Source organism: Dermacentor albipictus, chromosome 5 (genome assembly GCF_038994185.2).
Source record: "Dermacentor albipictus isolate Rhodes 1998 colony chromosome 5, USDA_Dalb.pri_finalv2, whole genome shotgun sequence".
Classification (NCBI taxonomy): Eukaryota; Metazoa; Arthropoda; class Arachnida; order Ixodida; family Ixodidae; genus Dermacentor; species Dermacentor albipictus.
The window spans coordinates 156,812,007-156,828,995 of NC_091825.1; the positions used below are offsets into that span (position 1 = coordinate 156,812,007).

A 16,989-nucleotide genomic window follows, 5' to 3' on the forward strand; every position below is an offset into this window, starting at 1 on the left:
ATGTAACTGCCCATATGTTAGCAGCACCAGCATAATGCAATGGTTATACACTTGTCTTTTCAAGAATAGCGGTAAGTTGATGGTCATGAAATTGATATGCCTGCCCATATGCACTCCAACCCATCTTATTCTTCTATAAGTTTCCTTCCCCTGCCCTTGCCCTAACATAAAGCTCGTGCATTCACCATTGCCTGACATAAGATGTAACAGCCTTCTTAAAACAATTGAGGGCAAGTTGTAGTAAAGTGAACTCACTGAGTGCAACGAGCACCAATGGGCTTGCCTGGGTTCCACCCCATGCCCCTCAGCATGGCCAGGCCGTATTCCTCAATAGGAACACTGTTATAGTCTTCCAAGGTAGACTCCTCTGCTCGAAGGGACACATCTACTTTGTCATCTGTCTCGTAGCCATCGGGGACCTTGTTCTGCATCAGCAGAGGTATGCTCATGTCTTGGGTGGTTCCCTTGTCCGAGTTCTGACTGCCTGCTACATCTAGAAAAAAAGAAAGTTTGGTACTACCTGTTTATCACTTTTATATACGCACAACATTTGCAAAACGCAAAACAATATATAGCAGTGCTGAACCTGTGCGTATGTGTAATTTCAAGTGTTCTTTGGCCATTTTGCTTGCACAGTTAGGCCTGCTGTAATGAACAAAAAAAAAAGTAAGTAAGCTTATGTGATGCACCTTGTCGGCTACATGGCCACTACATCGGCAGTTTTCTGTGTACCATCATGCAGCAATGAAGCATGAATGGGAAGAAAGCTGAAAAAAATGTTTATGTTTCATTCCAAATTGCATGTGCAACCTTGGTAAGACAGGGTAGTAGTGAACTTCGGCCCCAAAGCTGTGTGTCTGGAATGAATCACACCAGCATCACATGTACTGGCAAATCTATGAAGGATAGTGGACTGTCTAGTCTTTTTGCTCATGTTTCAATGTAGTGTGATAGTAGCACAGAAACTTTTGATTTTGTGCACTAAAGCCTGTCCTCTCAAAAATTTTAAAGAGGTAGGCAGCATACAAGCTGCTCGAGTAATTTTTCATCAGAAAGAAGTGCTGATGTAATGAAAGCTTTCAGGACTTAAGCATACAGGAAGCAATCAAAAGGTGTGTTTACACTCTTGACTGTGGCATTCACAACACCTCTTTCTATTTAAGGCTGAGCAACTGGAGTTAAAGAAACTTCGTTTTTCAATGTTTAGTATTGAAAAGTCCCGGTAGCCCTCATGATGCCAAAGAATCAGGTGGTGAGACCAACGAGAGTTTGGAACTGGTCATCAATCATGCGGCACCTACAGTGAAACAAGCCTGCACAGCTATTACACACCAAGAGTCATGGCAAGGACAAAATTTCTACTTGAAGTAAACTTTACAGTGTCGCAATTCACATTGTCACAAAGTCAGGACTACACAAGCAAATGATAATCACCACTAAAAAAAGATGTCATTTACCTTTATCAACGTAACTGGCTTTTTAGTTTCAGCAGCCCACTTATTATGAGGTTGGTGGCACAACAAAGAGGTGTTCCGTAACAGTCAAGTTTGTCATAAGCACTGATCTTATTTCAGTAACAGCACGATTTCGCACACACAGGAACTTAGCCTATATGTAACCACCATCCTATACCTTAGAATCACAAAATCGTGCTTGACATGTCTGACCACATTCACCTACATTTTTAAAAGTGTTCTAAGAGAATCTTTTAGGCCAGAAGAGTACATTAAATGAAGTCAGTATACACAAGTGCTTTAGTAGCCCACTTTGTTGTTTCTTCGTATTTAGCTCATGCAATGCCTATCCTAAACTTTGCAGCGGAGGCTTACATTACAGCCATGTGAGGCTTATAATATTTCATTTATTGTACCGTCAGGGCGGAAGCATCACGAAAGAGAGGGGTACAATCACTGATTTCGCTGAAATGAAGTAATGCTTGAGCTCATTTTAATGCTTGCGGTGTGAATAGCTCGTCATTAAGTGTACTACAAGCTCGCCTGATAAATGATTCTACATCAGGTTTAACACATGTGCGAGTTAGGTCACAAAACTATGCGCGCTACACAAACATCGAATAAAAAAACAACATAAGACACGACCTATCGTGAAGCTGCTGCAAATGACGTTTTGATCATCCACCGATTTATTACTTATTGTTTTGGTTATGAACAATCACAACCCAATAACTCGGGAAGAACTGTGAAATAAAAGCGATATACTACTAGGAACATACCTGCGAGTATTTCTTTAATCGCTTGCTGCTCCAAGGTGAGTTCTGTTTTATCCTCATTTGGTTTATCAATGTCTTTTGCATCTTTTTGGGCCACTGATTTCTCGTGCTTTGGTAACCTCCAAACATTGTTCTTTATAAGGGGGATAACCAACTCCTTCTTCTCGGTCTTTGGTTGCGAACTGAAAAACAACAAACAACACAAACGAGACTCAATTTTTATATTCTCATGCTTACAGTGGACAAGATTCAAATATATGTGAGTTACATAGACTTAGTTTGTTCTTCCAATGGTTTGATAGCGTTTTCTTCAAGACAAGATTGTTCAATACAAACGCAAACATGACGGAACTAAACTTTGGAATGAATTTTGTTACCTTTTCACGATGCTTTTGTCAACGGAAACAACGTAATCCTTTTCTTCTTTGGCTTCACGCCCTGTTTGACTTTTTTCACAGCTCAGTATTTTGTTTTCGACTTTTTTCGTGAATTTAAAGCTGAGACCAACTTTCTCAGCTGGAACAGCAGCTGCCATCTTGGGACCCACGAGACCACGGGCATTCGAGTTTTCCCAAACGTTTCGAAATCGCAACCTAGCCAAAAAATAAAGAACACCTTTCAGCTTTTTATGTACACTCGAGAGCAATTTCCACTTTTCGAGCAGATTTCATCCAAATGTTGTTTTACTATTCTAATAAGTTGCAAGGATCAAAGGAGCAAAGCAAGACATGCCAATGCGTAGCTAAAGTCCTCATATTTCCCTTGATTGTCCCTAGACTCTACTGCTACGCCGTTTGAACATGCGTTTGAAGCTAGACCAAGCTCCTAGCCAATCCGTGTAGCGCGATTTCCATGTGCGTTAGTGTGCTGCACGTCCTACCGTCTTTCGCAGGTTGTGTGTCTTGTTAGCGCTGTCTATTTAGCTGCAATATGGTAAGTTAATTCATCGTTGTGAAGGGTACCTAGTATGATGCATTTCACTTGCATGAATTTCGCATTCAGTGAAACGATTGAATTGAACCTTCTGTCCTTGCGCTGCTGTCACTGCAGTTACGGCGGCTCGCTCGCGAAAGGCGAGAATACTTGTACAGAAAATCAATCGAGGACAAAAGAAGAACCATCGAAGAGAAAAAAGAGCGCTTAAAGCAAGCACTAGAAGGTTTGTTGTATCGCATGGTCTACTGCTATGACCGATGCATAGCCCACCGCAGAGCATGTGTTTTCCCGACTTTCATGTTCTTCTTATATTTCTTTTTCTTTTTAGAAAACCGCCCGATTCCCTATGAATTACGTGAGGAAGCTCTGAACTTGCAACGTTCCTTGGACTGGGATGATCCCGGAGGTGAAGGTAAGCACGTGAATTAAAAAGGCACGTGTGTACTGTGTAGGTCGATGTTGTGGTTGTAAGTTGACTGCAAACCTTGCATTAAATCGTTCTTAGCTTTATGGAAAACTTCTTTGCATCATAATTCATTAACTTCCCCCCTCCTTTTTCTTTTTTTTTTGAGATCGAAAAATACCAAGCACAAGAGCCTTGCTATGCATGTTGATGTTCACTGTTGACCAAGTAAAGCTTCATGTGTCTCGCATTTCATTTGTCTTTACTGCAGGTGTGGTGAGTCATGAAGATGACGAGTACCGCTGGGCAGGGGTACGTGACCCCAAAATTGTCATTACAACTTCCAGGGATCCAAGTTCCAAGCTAAAGCAGTTTGCTAAGGTAATTAATGAGCACTAATTACACCACAATTTCAGTGGTACTTTTGCAACTAATTTTGCAACCAATTACTGGTGTGAACGAGTATAATTTCCCATAGAATGTACCTCGGAAGCAGTCCTGCTGTTTAAAATGGTGTGTGTTTATCAATGTGCTTACGGCCATTTCGGGATCTCAGGATCGAACCCCGGCCACAGCCGCCGCATTTCGATGGAGACTAAGTGCAAAAACACCCATGTACTTAGATTTAGGTGCATGTTAAGGAACCCCAGGTGGACCAAATTTCCTGAGTCCCCCACTACGACGTGCCTCATAATCAGATATTGGTTTTGGCACATAAAACCCCATAATTTTATTTTTTATGGCCATTTCATGAACATGCCTTCTCTTCAAGATAGCTCTTTTTTGTATGTGTTTGTGTATGAAACTTGATGCCTTCAAACAGAACACCAACGCCTGAAAGCTGATCTGGCTTCAGCACACTACAACATAGTATGTCCCTACATAAAGATTTAATGCTACATATAACTCATAATGTTGACTAGTGGACTATATTCTCTAGCTTAGAGCAATGAACAAACTTGTTACTTAGCACAGTAGAAAATGACAGTGAAGTACAAACAAGAGTAAGCCATACAAACTGTTTTGACCAATGTTGATGCATATATGCAAGATTTTAGCAACCAGTGTTTCTTTGGTACAGGAAATTCGACTGATCTTCCCTAATGCTCAGAGGATGAATCGTGGTGGCTATGAAATGAAGCAGCTCATTGAAGCCTGCCGAGCAAATGAGGTCACAGACTTCATTGTTGTTCATGAGACCAGAGGCAATCCTGGTGAGTTTCCATGATTCCTTTCATAGGAGCTTCCGAGAGTCACTGTGCCAATATAAAGATTATAAAATTGGAATGGGCAACCACTTCCTGTAATTCTTACAGATGGCCTGGTGGTCTGCCATCTTCCATATGGGCCCACAGCCTATTTCACTATACTCAACACAGTCATGCGGCATGACATCCCGAATATTGGCACAATGTCTGAAGCCTATCCCCATCTGATCTTCCACAATTTCAAGACCAGGCTCGGAAAAAGGGTAAGCTCTTCTTCGGATCCAATTCTCTGGTGCTGAAAAGACATGTGCGATAACCAACACCAGCTGCTTGGTTTGCGAGTGAAATGGCATGACATTTCTATACGTGCCAACTTTTATCATTTTCTACGATTTTATCGTAAAATGCCTGATTTTTAGCGCTTGTTTATGTCTGTTGTATTGGTGCAGATGTTTTATTATTTATTTGCATATAGTTCAGTGCAAAAGCAACTTTAAAGAAAAGGCAAATACTGTCACTGAGTCATTCTTTATGGCCAAATTTTTCAGACCAATTGACTACTCAGACATACCTGTGCAACAGTGACATCAACTGGTGGAGCCAATGTATAATGGCAGCTGAATCTTCGACAGCTGTTATGTGAATATTGAGTTATTAATTTTGGCTTGTCTTCTGCACAGATCATTGTTGCTGCGATTATCTAGAGCACAGCGCCTATTCACAGTACCCCTACAGAACAAAGTCCGCGAATGTTTAAGAAACAATGAACATATTGAATAATCAAATGATTTTTAGCATATTTTCGTGACTTTAAGTATTTTTTGCCTTCTACTGTAGTGTTTTTCAAATTATATAATGTTGGCAGGTCTTCATTTCAAATGACAAGAGGTGCCCATGTTTTATTACTCATAGTATATGTATCACATAGGAAGCCTTGACCAGACCGTGGTAGTGCTTGCACTTGGGAATTCTTATGCTGCTGCATGTGAGTAGCACCACTATGAGTGATGTACAGGGACCTTCACATCTGCATCGTAATTTGTGTGAATTGCATGTCCTAGAGCAGCAGGGTCTTGCAGTTATTCCGTCTTGATGAGCACTGTGATGATTTCATTGTCCAGCAGCTAGAATGAAACAAGATTTAGAAAAAATGCCAAAACACACAGCTGATTCATTTGGCAGTATTTGCCCGAGTATAACACGCCTCCGAATCGAATGTGCGCCAACTATTTATGTGTCCGAAGTAGAAAACTAACACGCACCCGGTTTTTGAGAATGGCACCCTGTTTCCTAAAGTCAGCTTTGTCCCTAATATAGCTGTATTGCAGTTTGTATTATTGTAGTTTGCAATGCAGCCATATTATGCGGTAAAGCGTAGGAACACCGCAAGGGCAGTTTTGGTTTCATATCCGATTGTACTGCACAGGCAACGTTTGACCAACTTTTCTTGGAAAACAAAAACTACACATTAGAATAGGGTAAATACCGTAATTAGACATTGTGAGCTACTATTATTGCTTTAAAATCTTCCTAGGTTGGGTCAAAATAGATGGGAGATGACATGTGCCCAGTGCATTCTCTGTCCCCTAAGCTCTGGCGCGACAGATGCTGTTACTAAAGGGGTCATTATAGGGGCCACCATATGGATCAGGTATGCGCATGGTCAAGTTTGATTTATCTGGTGAATGCCAATTATAGGGTCAAAATAACTAACATTTCGGCCCATAGAAATGCATGGGCACAGCCGACACCTTCGGTCGGGATTGAATTAACAGAAGTCTACTGTAAAGTAGCACCATTAAGTACTCTGGTTACATGAAATCGTAGACCATCTGCCCCTTCTCCCCTCCTTACAGGTGGTCAGCATACTCAAGTACCTCTTCCCCGTCCCAAAGGAGGACTCCCACCGTGTCATCACTTTTGCCAACCAGGATGACTACATATCTTTCAGGTGAACAGAACTTCTTTAGCTACACCGTAAGCACCACACAAAAATATGCATTAAAAAATCAACAAATTAAGCATACCATGCAGGCATAGGATGCTTGTCTGATAGCATATCTTTCTTTGTCTTTCAGGATACTATTTGCTTTAGAGGTAGTATGCTTGTAGTCCCAGCAAAGTAGTTTGCCAAGTTGAAATCAATAGCTGATTGTTGACTTTAGTGCATAGATGGTTTCGTTTCTTGATATGGCAGATTTTGATGTGCCATTCAAGTGTAGTTGTGACCCATCACACCATTGCAGTTTGCTACAAAAGCATTTTCACAAATGTTTCATTGTATCGCCATAAACAGGGATTCAGATATAGCAAGCTGAAACCTTGCACAAATGTTGTGTGGGGTATCTGCATAATGATGCTGTTTGCTGAAATCTGTAGGATTGGTACATTCAATTTCTAAATGAAACCAGCACTTATATCGAGCATAATCAGCTGCTGAATGATGGTAAACAGCATTGAATATGAAGACAAACAGAAGGGACACATACCACAAAGCACTGCGGTATGTTTTCCTTTTGTTTGTTATTGTTTTCAGTGCCGTTTACTGTCACAGGCCATGTTTGAGCCAACCGCTTCACACCCTTCTACAGCTATGGAGGTTAGGTGCGCATGTGCCACCATGCCAAAACCTGTTACGCATGAATGGTCACTCCCTCTCCCCATATGTGAGACGTGTTTGTACATAGCAAGTGCTGCGACACAGTTTGTTCCAAACTTTTGCCAAGTCTACACAGTGGTTGAGAACATGGTTTACGGAACGTGGTAATCACTGAGTTGTGTTACACAAGCTGCAATGAATGATCACTTCGTGATCTCATGTCACCTTGCACTTTTTCTTGGCTGTTCATCGTGTGTGTTCTGTCGACATTTGCCTGGACTCGTTCCTTTCCATGAATCCTAACAGCACATAGTCAAATGCTCCTGTAAGCTAGGAGTTGTTTAAATGTGCAAAAGATTTCTCATATGTAATCTTGTGTAAAAATCTGGATATGACAACTGCTTCCCGTCACCATCCCCCTCCCTGCTCTCTCAATTTTCTTCTAAAGCTCCACCTGCACAGAACCTTGTCACAAGATACCCATTCACTTATTAAGCAGTACATCACTGACTGGCCACATCAGCTTAATGTACATTGTTTCGAGAGTGTCTAAACTTACTTGGCTGGCTGCAAACACATATTGGGAATAATATAGTTGGATGCTAAACTGTAATTGGCTACAAGTACACAGGCACACCCCAAGCGTGCAATAAAATTTTCTTCGTAGAAAAGTATGCAGAATAAAGATGGGACATGAAAATGATTGATAGGACAGCACACCGACTAACCGTGTGACTATTTGCAAAGAAAAAAATGTCTTCTACATAGTGTACCCCCTATTACAAAAGCTTCTGTGGTAAGGAATAAAAGAATTATAATTCATTGCACCCAAGGCACCCACCCTCAGTTTGGAAGGCGCAGAGGATAAGTCCATGGACAACCAACTTATTATAAGCTCACCTAAACTTCTGGTAAAGTGGAGCTGGATTTTCCTTCCTTTTTTTCTTTTCTTTTGCAAGCTTTTTGTAGTAGGCTCTACATCTGGTTTTTCTAGACATAACAAAAAAGAACAAGACGAGGAGTGTAAAAAAGAACACCATGAGTGAGTTTAAGAGATATACGTATTTTATTTGAATAATGATGTGCTGCCTATCCTGTTTCTTATCTTTGGGAAACAGGATAGGCCCAAGTATATACTAGTACTGCAGGGCTGTATTGGACAAAAACCCAGTTGTGCATTGTATAATGGCACATTCTCTTCTCTATCCTTTATAACAGGCATCACACTTTCAAGAAAGAAGGAAAAGAGTACCAGCTTCAGGAAGTGGGACCACGGTTTGAGCTGAAATGTGAGTGGGTTCTCTGCTTAGATCATCACTCCATCAATGCTAGCTACAAGCTTTCATTGATTTGCTTCTGTTGCAAGTGACAGAGTTTGGCTAAGGCTAGTGAGCATGCTGCTTTTCTTTGGCTGTGTTTTTATAAAACCTGCCTTGGTGACCATGTATTTAGACATTAAAAGTCATGCAAGCAAAGTACACAGGATAAACCTGAACTCATAACTGTGCTTACTGTACGAGCATCAGTAATTTAAAGTATGAGGCACGCTGCATGTAATCACATAAAGGAAGGGTGAAGCTTCAGCATCGCGGTGGTTGTAGAACAAACTGGTTCCAAACATGCTGCTCAAAAAGCTGGGATTCTGTGCTTTGCAGCATAATCGAAGTTTCACCGTCACTTTTTTGAACAGCTTACTTAACCTTATTAGAAAAGATGATGCTCTGCTGAAAATCATGTCGGTACGTTTTTGTCATCTGATTCTGTGCTTTGCAGCCTGCATTTCTGCATTTGTCGAATAAGTGCAGCGAGTGATTTCACATTTGTCCTGCCTTCTTTGCTATGTTGCTTCTACTTGCGCAATTTCAATATCCAAATATGAGCAACAAGCCCAGCAGTGTGTGATGTCAACTACAGAAATGGCAGAGTGGCTATGGCATTCTGCTGCTGAGCATGAGGTCACAGGTTCAATTTCCAGCCACTGGTGAAATGAAAGAACACTTGTACTTAGACTTAAGTGCACATTACAAGAGCCGAGGCAGTCCACTATAAAAGTGCATTCCTCATAGCCGAAGCGTTGCTTCGATCAGTGAGTGTTAGGCTAAGTCATTCTGTAGCAAGTTTGAGTCCGAGCCGCATTCTGATGGGGGCCAAATGCAAGAACATTTGCATGGCGACATTTTCATGCATATTAAAGGACACTAAAAATTGCAACACTAAATGAATTTAGGCTAGTGAAATGTCTTTTCAAAACTCTATCTTAATTTATTAGGAATTTCAAGAAAAAGTGAAAACCAATGCTGAGCCGAACTTCATTGCTGGTGTCTGGATGACATCACAGATTTGAAGGGATGTTCTTGTATTTGGATTCTTTGGTACAGGAAAAGTTCCTAAAGGGGCTCTGAAACACTTTTCTAATCAACTATGGAATGAAATCACTGTTAAATTATGTCACTTCATGAATATGCTGCCGGAAAATTTTGTTGAATCCTTTAAGCACAAGCGAAGTTAGGTGTACTTACCAGATTGATCTGTGGCTTTCAGTCTCCTTTCATTTACACTAGCGTGCTGGAAGCTACACAGGGAAGACGGCAAGGGAGCAATGCTCTGGTGGCCCTGCCCAAAAGTTGAACCCGAGATGGCTCGTGGCGGCCACAGTATATATGCCTCGCTTTTCGTCTCCGAGGCCCTGTACAGCAGACGGAGCTGCTGTCCTATTTAATAATAATAATAATATTTGGGGTTTTACGTGCCAAAACCACTTTCTGATTATGAGGCACGCCGTAGTGGAAGACTCCGGAAATTTCGACCACCTGGGGTTCTTTAACGTGCACCTAAATCTAAGCACACGGGTGTTTTCGCAGTTCGCCCCCATCGAAATGCGGCCGCCGCGGCCGGGATTCGATCCCGCGACCTCGTGCTCAGCAGCCTAACACCATAGCCACTGAGCAACCACGGCGGGTTGCTGTCCTATTTAGACCAGCATTGCATAGATGAAATGGTTTTTCTGTCTTTGAGGTCGCAGACTTGTATATTTTTTTGTTCAACTCAAACAATAATTGCATTACTGAGAATGTTCTCGTGATCACAAAATCAGCTAACAGTTGTTGTAGGTCCAGCTACTTGCAGTGACGCTGCACGACATTGCCGAAGCGAGTTTTCATTGCTTTTGACGCGAGGTTGTAAATTTTCTGCTGCATGTAGTACAATAATATTCGGTAATTTGAAGCTGTAGAATCTGTGCCACATGCTTCTCATGTAAGCAATTGCAATTAGTGAAGATAAATGCTGAGAAAAATAAGATATTTTAATTTGCTACTAAAGTTAGTCTTAAAACACCTGACATGATATCCAGTTTTGACATAAAGCAAAATTTGCTATTGTGCAGCAGTGAGACTAGGTATGACGAAATAGCTCATAAACTAGCGTGCTGCATACAGTTCTTTTGGCTGTGCTTGCACGTGAAAGCCGCAGCGATAACAGGAACGAAGCAAGCCAATGTATCATGATGCATATACCTCCGTAGTGTTGAAACAGAAACAAACTTATTCGAACAGACAAGCATTCTAGTAAATTACGTAGGGCACTCTAGCACGTGCCTGTATTTTTTCTGCAGCTTTGAGGATTTGCTTTCTTAACTCCAAGAAAGAAAAAACTGCTTGAAATTAGGGCAGCCCTTGTTAAAACAGTGTCAGGTGGTCAAACTACCGTTCTCTACAACCACCCCTCTTGTATGCCTTATGTTACTTCAGAACATTAAACTCGATTGTATCTAATAAATAAGATAAACATTTGAGGCAGCACTGACGCACTTTGACTTTCATTAAAGCAAAAGGTTTTTATGCTAAGTGCCAAAATAAATTGCAACTGTACCTTGATTGCATGGCTAACTTCACACATTGTTGAAGAGTGAGTCGTGTAAAAAAAACATTTGCATCCTGAAAATACACGGAAGCTTGCAAGTGTTTCAATTTCACAATTTTTTATCCCCCAACAGTGTATGAAATCAAGTTGGGTACACTTGATGTCGCTGCTGCGCTGGATGTCGAATGGAGCTTGCGACCATACATGAACACTGCCAAGAAACGAAGATTTCTCAGCGATGAGGATGCCTTTGATAAAGAAGGAACTTCAAAATAAATGCTTCAATAAATCTGAGAGAAACCACCTAAAGAAATAGTTACTTGTTCGCAAGTACAACTGCTCCATTTTTTTTGTCTTGCAATCATTCCACCAACAGAGCCATTCAGAGTTCGCTATAAGTAACTCTAACAAGAACAAGTATTGGAAACAAGCATATTTAAGGCTCCTGCAAGTATTGATTTTTGTACTAGCAACTGTGTAAATACAGATAATGGACATCTAAGGCACTTGTCCACAGAAACATCGAAGTGCTTATTGAATATATTTAGAGAAATGTGTAGCTTTATAACACTAAATATAGCACAAGCATTGCGATAATATATAAGCATGCATATTAGACATAGCATGTAGCTGTAGCCATAGCACTAAAGCAGGCCATTTCTTTTAAAACACTAGTGTTTAATATTTCCACAGGTCTGCTGGAAACAAGATGTTCATGTGAGACCCACTACTTATCAAAAACGCATTTGCACCACAAAATATGATAATCTGTTACAAAGGCAACACTTATGCTCTTCATATATAGACTCGCACTGTGCCAATTCGTAAATGTCACCTTCACAGAGGAATTGTACAAATAATTCACAATGCATTGCTTGTAGAACAGAATTTCAGTGAACGTAACTTGCTCAATATAGCTGCCTACAAATCAGCTGACTTGTGTTCCTTGCGTTTTTGGCACTATTCATTTAATGTACAAGTGCTGTCCAAACGAAGCAAGCACTACTGAAAAAAAATGCCACAAGGACTGTTGTTAAAAAATTGCTTTACTGTGATATAACTCGTAGCAAACACCAAAGTACAAAACTGTAAAGAAGGCAATTGGTACTCAGCATTGTAAAAAAATATTGTACAATGTCTACCATTGCATGGCTCAATTTCATTGGCACCTTTTAAACATGTAGGCACAAAGCAGGTACTCATGATATTTTTGTGATGTGAACCAGCAAGCTACATGGGTCACAATTGTGGCTCTTAAATATAATTTTATCAGGAACAAACATGGCTGGCTTGAGTGCATAAGGCACTTCCAATGTTGAATGTCGTAACGAGGCATCTCCTATTGCTCATTTCTTTAGTCTTCCACAATGAAAAGTTTAGTAAATGGTACATCAGTAACATTGTTGTGGCACCAAAACCAATTCCGCCTTCTCAATGAGGAATGACATAAGGCAACTTGTGCGAGGTCTTCGGTGGCAGCCAAGATAAATGTGCTAAGCTTGCTTGACTGCCCCACACCAAAGTGCACCACCCACAGAATCGCGCTTTGCTCCTGACACTTTGCTGAAGAAGTTGACCTCTTGCCTCACCCTCAGTACACCAAGGACAGCAGTCATGAGGGCTTCCTTAAACTTGACAAGTTCGTCTGTCGGCACGGTGACAGTAATATCTTGATGTTTGAGCATTTTGGTCAACTCATCCACAAGCATTTTGTTACGGGCACCACCACCAGTGACCAGCATCTTGCAGTGGCCCGGATACTCGTCACCAACTCTCTTTTTGACAGCACACACCGTTGCCACCACCTGGTTGCAGATGTGTGCCATGAAAGTCCGCATGGCATCGGGAGTGGACAAGTCACGGGCACATATCAATGGGTAAAGGATTTCTGGGCCAAAGTCCACGCCGAGGGACTTCGGCAGGGGTTTCATGTAGTAGGTGAAACCATCCAGGTCCTGCAGTAGCCGAGTGTTAACAGTTCCCGCAGCTGCTATCTTCCCTTCATTGTCAAAAGTTTGACCCTCATGCTCAGCAAGGAGGTTCAAAAGCTGGTTGGCAGGACAGACATCCATGGCAAAGCTGTCTTTGTTGCACTTGTCAACATATGTAAGGCATGCCATGCCTCCTATGTTCAGGAAGTACTGGTATTCGCTGCCAAAGAGCTTCCTCTCCGCTGCCAGCGAGAATGGGGAGCCTTGGCCTTCCAGAGCAATGTCTACTGATCTGAAGTCGCTGACAGTGGGCAGTCCGGTCACAGCAGCAACAGCAGCGCCATCCCCGACTTGCGCAGTTGTCAGCTGAGCTGGCTGATGAAACACAGTGTGGCCGTGACAGGCCACTAAGTCAACTTTGCCCTGAAGCTGCTTGTCGTGGATAAAAATGTTGACGCAGTCTCCGAGGTAGCGGCCGTATTCGGTGTGAAACAGCTGGTACTCCAGGGCGCTCATCGAGCGCGCTGCGTGCTGGAGCTTGTTTGTCCAATATTTACCGTACGGTTGGCAATTGGTGTGCTCTATTTTGTACTTCCAAGTGTCGCCGTTGACCTGAAAAGTCACGTAGATGATATCGAGGCCGTCGAGCGAACTGCCGCTCATGACCCCGATGACCCTGTAATCGGGCATGTCTTCCGTGACTTCAAAGGAACAGATCCCTGAAAGCGAAATAAGCTGCATTTAGCGCTATGTAACCCACTGCATCGCGCGCCGGTGTAGAACTCGAGAACTTCCAACTAATTTATGTAGCAAAACGAATCGCTTAGCACCGATGCGGATCACGGAGTTTAACCTACTTTTGACAAGCTCTACGCCCTCATCAGCTGTACAACATAGAAGCATTTATAAGTTAGGGCAGGACTTTACCTTTTTCGTATCAAGTCTGAAGAGACAAATTGGCGGCAACACGTTAACTCTCCGTTCTCTCGTAAAAGAAAAACAAAATGCATTCTTACTTAATCTGCAGCCACAGCCACGTAGTCGGACACAAAATGGAAATCTTGCAGCATATACTAGCTGCTACCCAGTAATGAGGTTCGAGAGATATATTGCGAAAACAGGCGAACTTAACCACAAGAAAACTGGGTTAGTGTCATAACAGGAGGAAATACTTAAGTGGATGTCCTACAACCGGCGTTACGGATGCGACACTCACAACGTAAGCCATTAACGTTTTATGGAAACCGCCGCATCACTCGTTGGTATGAACAGGCACCCTAACTATTCTAGACCTTGTCTGATATAGCGTACCGTGAGGCAACCCACAGGCGAATCATGCGCTGTACGTCAGAGTACTTGCATAGGTACTTGCACGGAGCGTCGCACACAGATGAAACACACATTAACAGAAATCTCGGCTCTCTCGGCAGATGGCGTTGACGTCAGCTCTGCGTCATTTTGCGTCACAATGTCGATGACAATGCGAGCAGGCTAGGTACCGAGGAATTCTTGTCGCGCGCGCAAAAGTACATGAATTGCTCGGCCTAATACCACAGTGCGTCACAGTGCTTAGAACCCATGAAACCCAATCATGGTCGATAGGGATCGATATCGACGTTCAGAAGGCAAATCAGATGCGACTTGGCTGATATCTGTCCTGTCATACACCGGGCTACAGTGTACTAGAAGGGGGCAGTGGGCTTCATAGCCGGCGGAGGCAATGTGGTGCGATGGCTCTGCGAACGTCGACAATATATGCTTCGCCGATAGCCCGAGCGGCGGCGCTGGTGTCGGCTTCACTGGAACGCAGGAGGGTCGGCGCAGCGGTCCGCACTACATCTGAGCACATTGCTGAGCTGTGTTGGTTTGCTGGGGACGTTGTCGCGTGGGTTTTAAATGCGTAAGCATTTCTGTGCCTGCCCAACGAGAAAATTTTCCGTCACGTAAGACAATGAATGGCTCATACCCACGTAAGGCAGAGGCTAAAACGCTCAGCAAAGTGAAGCGAACAGCCCATACATTCATTGAAATCACCCATACAACACACACGACAGCATACGTTTCAAAGACGAACAAGCTCAAAACAAGCATCCGAACCATCAGTAAAGCACTGTAAGCTTCCCTCAGCAAATGTAGTGGTGGCTTTGCTAAATGTTCCCTAATTCAGCTTAACATGATAGGTCGTGTGTACGACCCCCACCAAAGGTTGAGGGTTCGAGTGCCTTAATTAACTATACAATAATTACATGTTGTTAGTTAACTTCAACTTAATTAACGTCACTGGTCGTGGGTTCCAGTGCCGTAATGAATTAACTCTCTCTTAATTAAACTTGCCTTATCATGTTCGCTGTCGAACATAAGGGAACGACCTATGAGGGTTGACAAGGGTTAATACTCGTCGGATCAAGTTCCATAACATTGTTAATGACGGTGGGCTGCGTGGAGATGAGCAAGTGGCACAATGCTTGTACGTGTACTTAGACAGCTACCAGAGAAGTTCCTGCGTGACTGTTCTTTTTTTGTTGTTGTTGTGTTTTTGTCGTACACAGTATGCAAAAGATGAATACGCTTTGCGGTGACTGAGCCTTGCCGCGACATTGACAAAATCCTAATGTTGCTGTGCATAAGAAAAACAAAAATTTGGAGGACGCTTAAGTTTCGCCCTAAGAGTGGAATGCGATAGCATTCAAAGATCTCTGACTGCTTCTCACGCTTCCCGGCAACTGGAGCGTAAGTATCCATAATGTCTGACCAAAATAATTACCAAAATAATCTTCAATAGAATAAGGAAAACACTGGACTTTAGTCAACCAAGGGAACAAGCTCACTACAGGAAGGGATACTCTACAATGGATCACATGCATGTCATAACTCCGCTTTGGTGAACGCATTCAAGTACTTTTTGCGGCATAGGATTGCTCAAATAGCCTACTTTCACTTGAAATGCATTTCTCTACTTCGATAAAAAGTGGCTCAGGGCCCCTTTAAAAGTAACGCCATCTCCGCCACCCTCCCCCGCTTCGCGCTCATTTCTCCTCGCGTGCTCTCGCCCTTCTAGAGTGGCGCCCCCTTGTCCGATGCAGCGTAGCAGACGACAAGTTTGGCGCTTTTGTTTCAGCTACTATTTAGTTCCTGTCGCACCGAAATTACGCCCGAGAGCCTTATTTCAACCCTGTGAAGAAGAAAATGCGGTAAAGAAATTTTAGGGGAAGAACATGTAAAAAATGATGTATGCTTTGGAGTCACGCGCCATGTTCGCGTCTCTGTAGGCGTTTCTGGTGAGTACGATTTGTGAATCGTCGCAAGTAGCTGTGGAGCTCGGCTGCCTCAAATGTTTATCTGAAATAGAAGCTACAAATATGTTTTGAGTACCACCGATTCTGACTGATCAGGTACACAGCTACGTCGTTAAGGCTAAGGGAAGCAGTGACTAAAGCCACATAAGCCACTCAGGCATGATGGCTTCGCCTAGAGCCTTGCAATAAACATTAACATTTATTATACTGGCACCGACTGTGCGCTCTGGCTGATCACCTTAGAACTTGTTGGGTACAGCTACAGTCCCTAGATATTCTGCTCTTTTTAAAGGAAAGCAAAAAATATCTAGGGACTTTCGGTACAGCATCCGGCTCCAGCTTCTTTTTTCCGAAATCGTGCATAATCAAAGGCTCAAATTGGTCACCCGAAAAATGATCCTAAATATTAAACAAAAGACAAAAAATGTCCTACATGAATTAAACATCATACACCCCGAAAACGATTCGTCACCGACAAACATTAACGAAGTATTCAGTAAGAATATCATAAATATTTAGCGAATG

At 42.5% G+C, this 16,989-nt stretch overlaps 4 protein-coding genes across 7 annotated transcripts in view; 1 reads left to right on the plus strand and 3 right to left on the minus strand.

Moving 5' to 3' along the window:
• The window catches only part of LOC135902298 (G-patch domain and KOW motifs-containing protein-like), a 43,635-nt gene extending 40,718 nt beyond the window's left edge, over positions 1–2,917 (minus strand). The window contains exons 1-3 of the mRNA XM_065432263.2: positions 2,608–2,917; positions 2,234–2,412; positions 256–493 (exon numbers count right to left, since the gene is read on the minus strand). Coding sequence (XP_065288335.1) covers positions 256–493; positions 2,234–2,412; positions 2,608–2,765 — 575 coding nt within the window. The 5' untranslated portion in view covers positions 2,766–2,917. The remainder of the gene's footprint in view (positions 1–255; positions 494–2,233; positions 2,413–2,607) is intronic.
• Positions 2,918–3,010: 93 nt separating this feature from the next.
• Positions 3,011–11,550, plus strand: LOC135902301 (U3 small nucleolar ribonucleoprotein protein IMP4). Its single transcript, XM_065432268.1, has 9 exons — positions 3,011–3,163; positions 3,281–3,389; positions 3,495–3,578; positions 3,841–3,950; positions 4,651–4,783; positions 4,886–5,040; positions 6,634–6,728; positions 8,595–8,665; positions 11,371–11,550. Exons 1-9 carry the CDS (start codon positions 3,161–3,163, stop codon positions 11,511–11,513), a joined length of 903 nt encoding a protein of 300 aa, XP_065288340.1. The 5' UTR covers positions 3,011–3,160; the 3' UTR covers positions 11,514–11,550.
• The window catches only part of LOC135902374 (uncharacterized), a 159,202-nt gene continuing 147,262 nt past the window's right edge, over positions 5,050–16,989 (minus strand). Inside the window, exons 4-5 of the mRNA XM_070539213.1 lie at positions 8,277–8,366; positions 5,050–5,901 (exon numbers count right to left, since the gene is read on the minus strand). Of these exons, the coding sequence (XP_070395314.1) occupies positions 5,835–5,901; positions 8,277–8,366 (157 nt within the window). The 3' untranslated portion in view covers positions 5,050–5,834. The remainder of the gene's footprint in view (positions 5,902–8,276; positions 8,367–16,989) is intronic.
• LOC135902299 (anhydro-N-acetylmuramic acid kinase-like) lies at positions 12,266–14,638 on the minus strand. Of its 4 annotated transcripts, none has more exons than XM_065432264.2 (2): positions 14,480–14,638; positions 12,266–13,887 (listed from the first exon to the last, which is right to left on the minus strand). In XM_065432264.2, exon 2 carries the CDS (start codon positions 13,856–13,858, stop codon positions 12,731–12,733), a length of 1,128 nt encoding a protein of 375 aa, XP_065288336.1. In that variant the 5' UTR covers positions 13,859–13,887; positions 14,480–14,638; the 3' UTR covers positions 12,266–12,730. The 4 variants fall into 4 exon arrangements, with proteins under 4 accessions (XP_065288336.1, XP_065288337.1, XP_065288338.1 ...); XM_065432265.2 differs by having other exon boundaries at positions 14,385–14,532; XM_065432266.2 differs by lacking the exon at positions 14,480–14,638 and adding an exon at positions 14,185–14,361.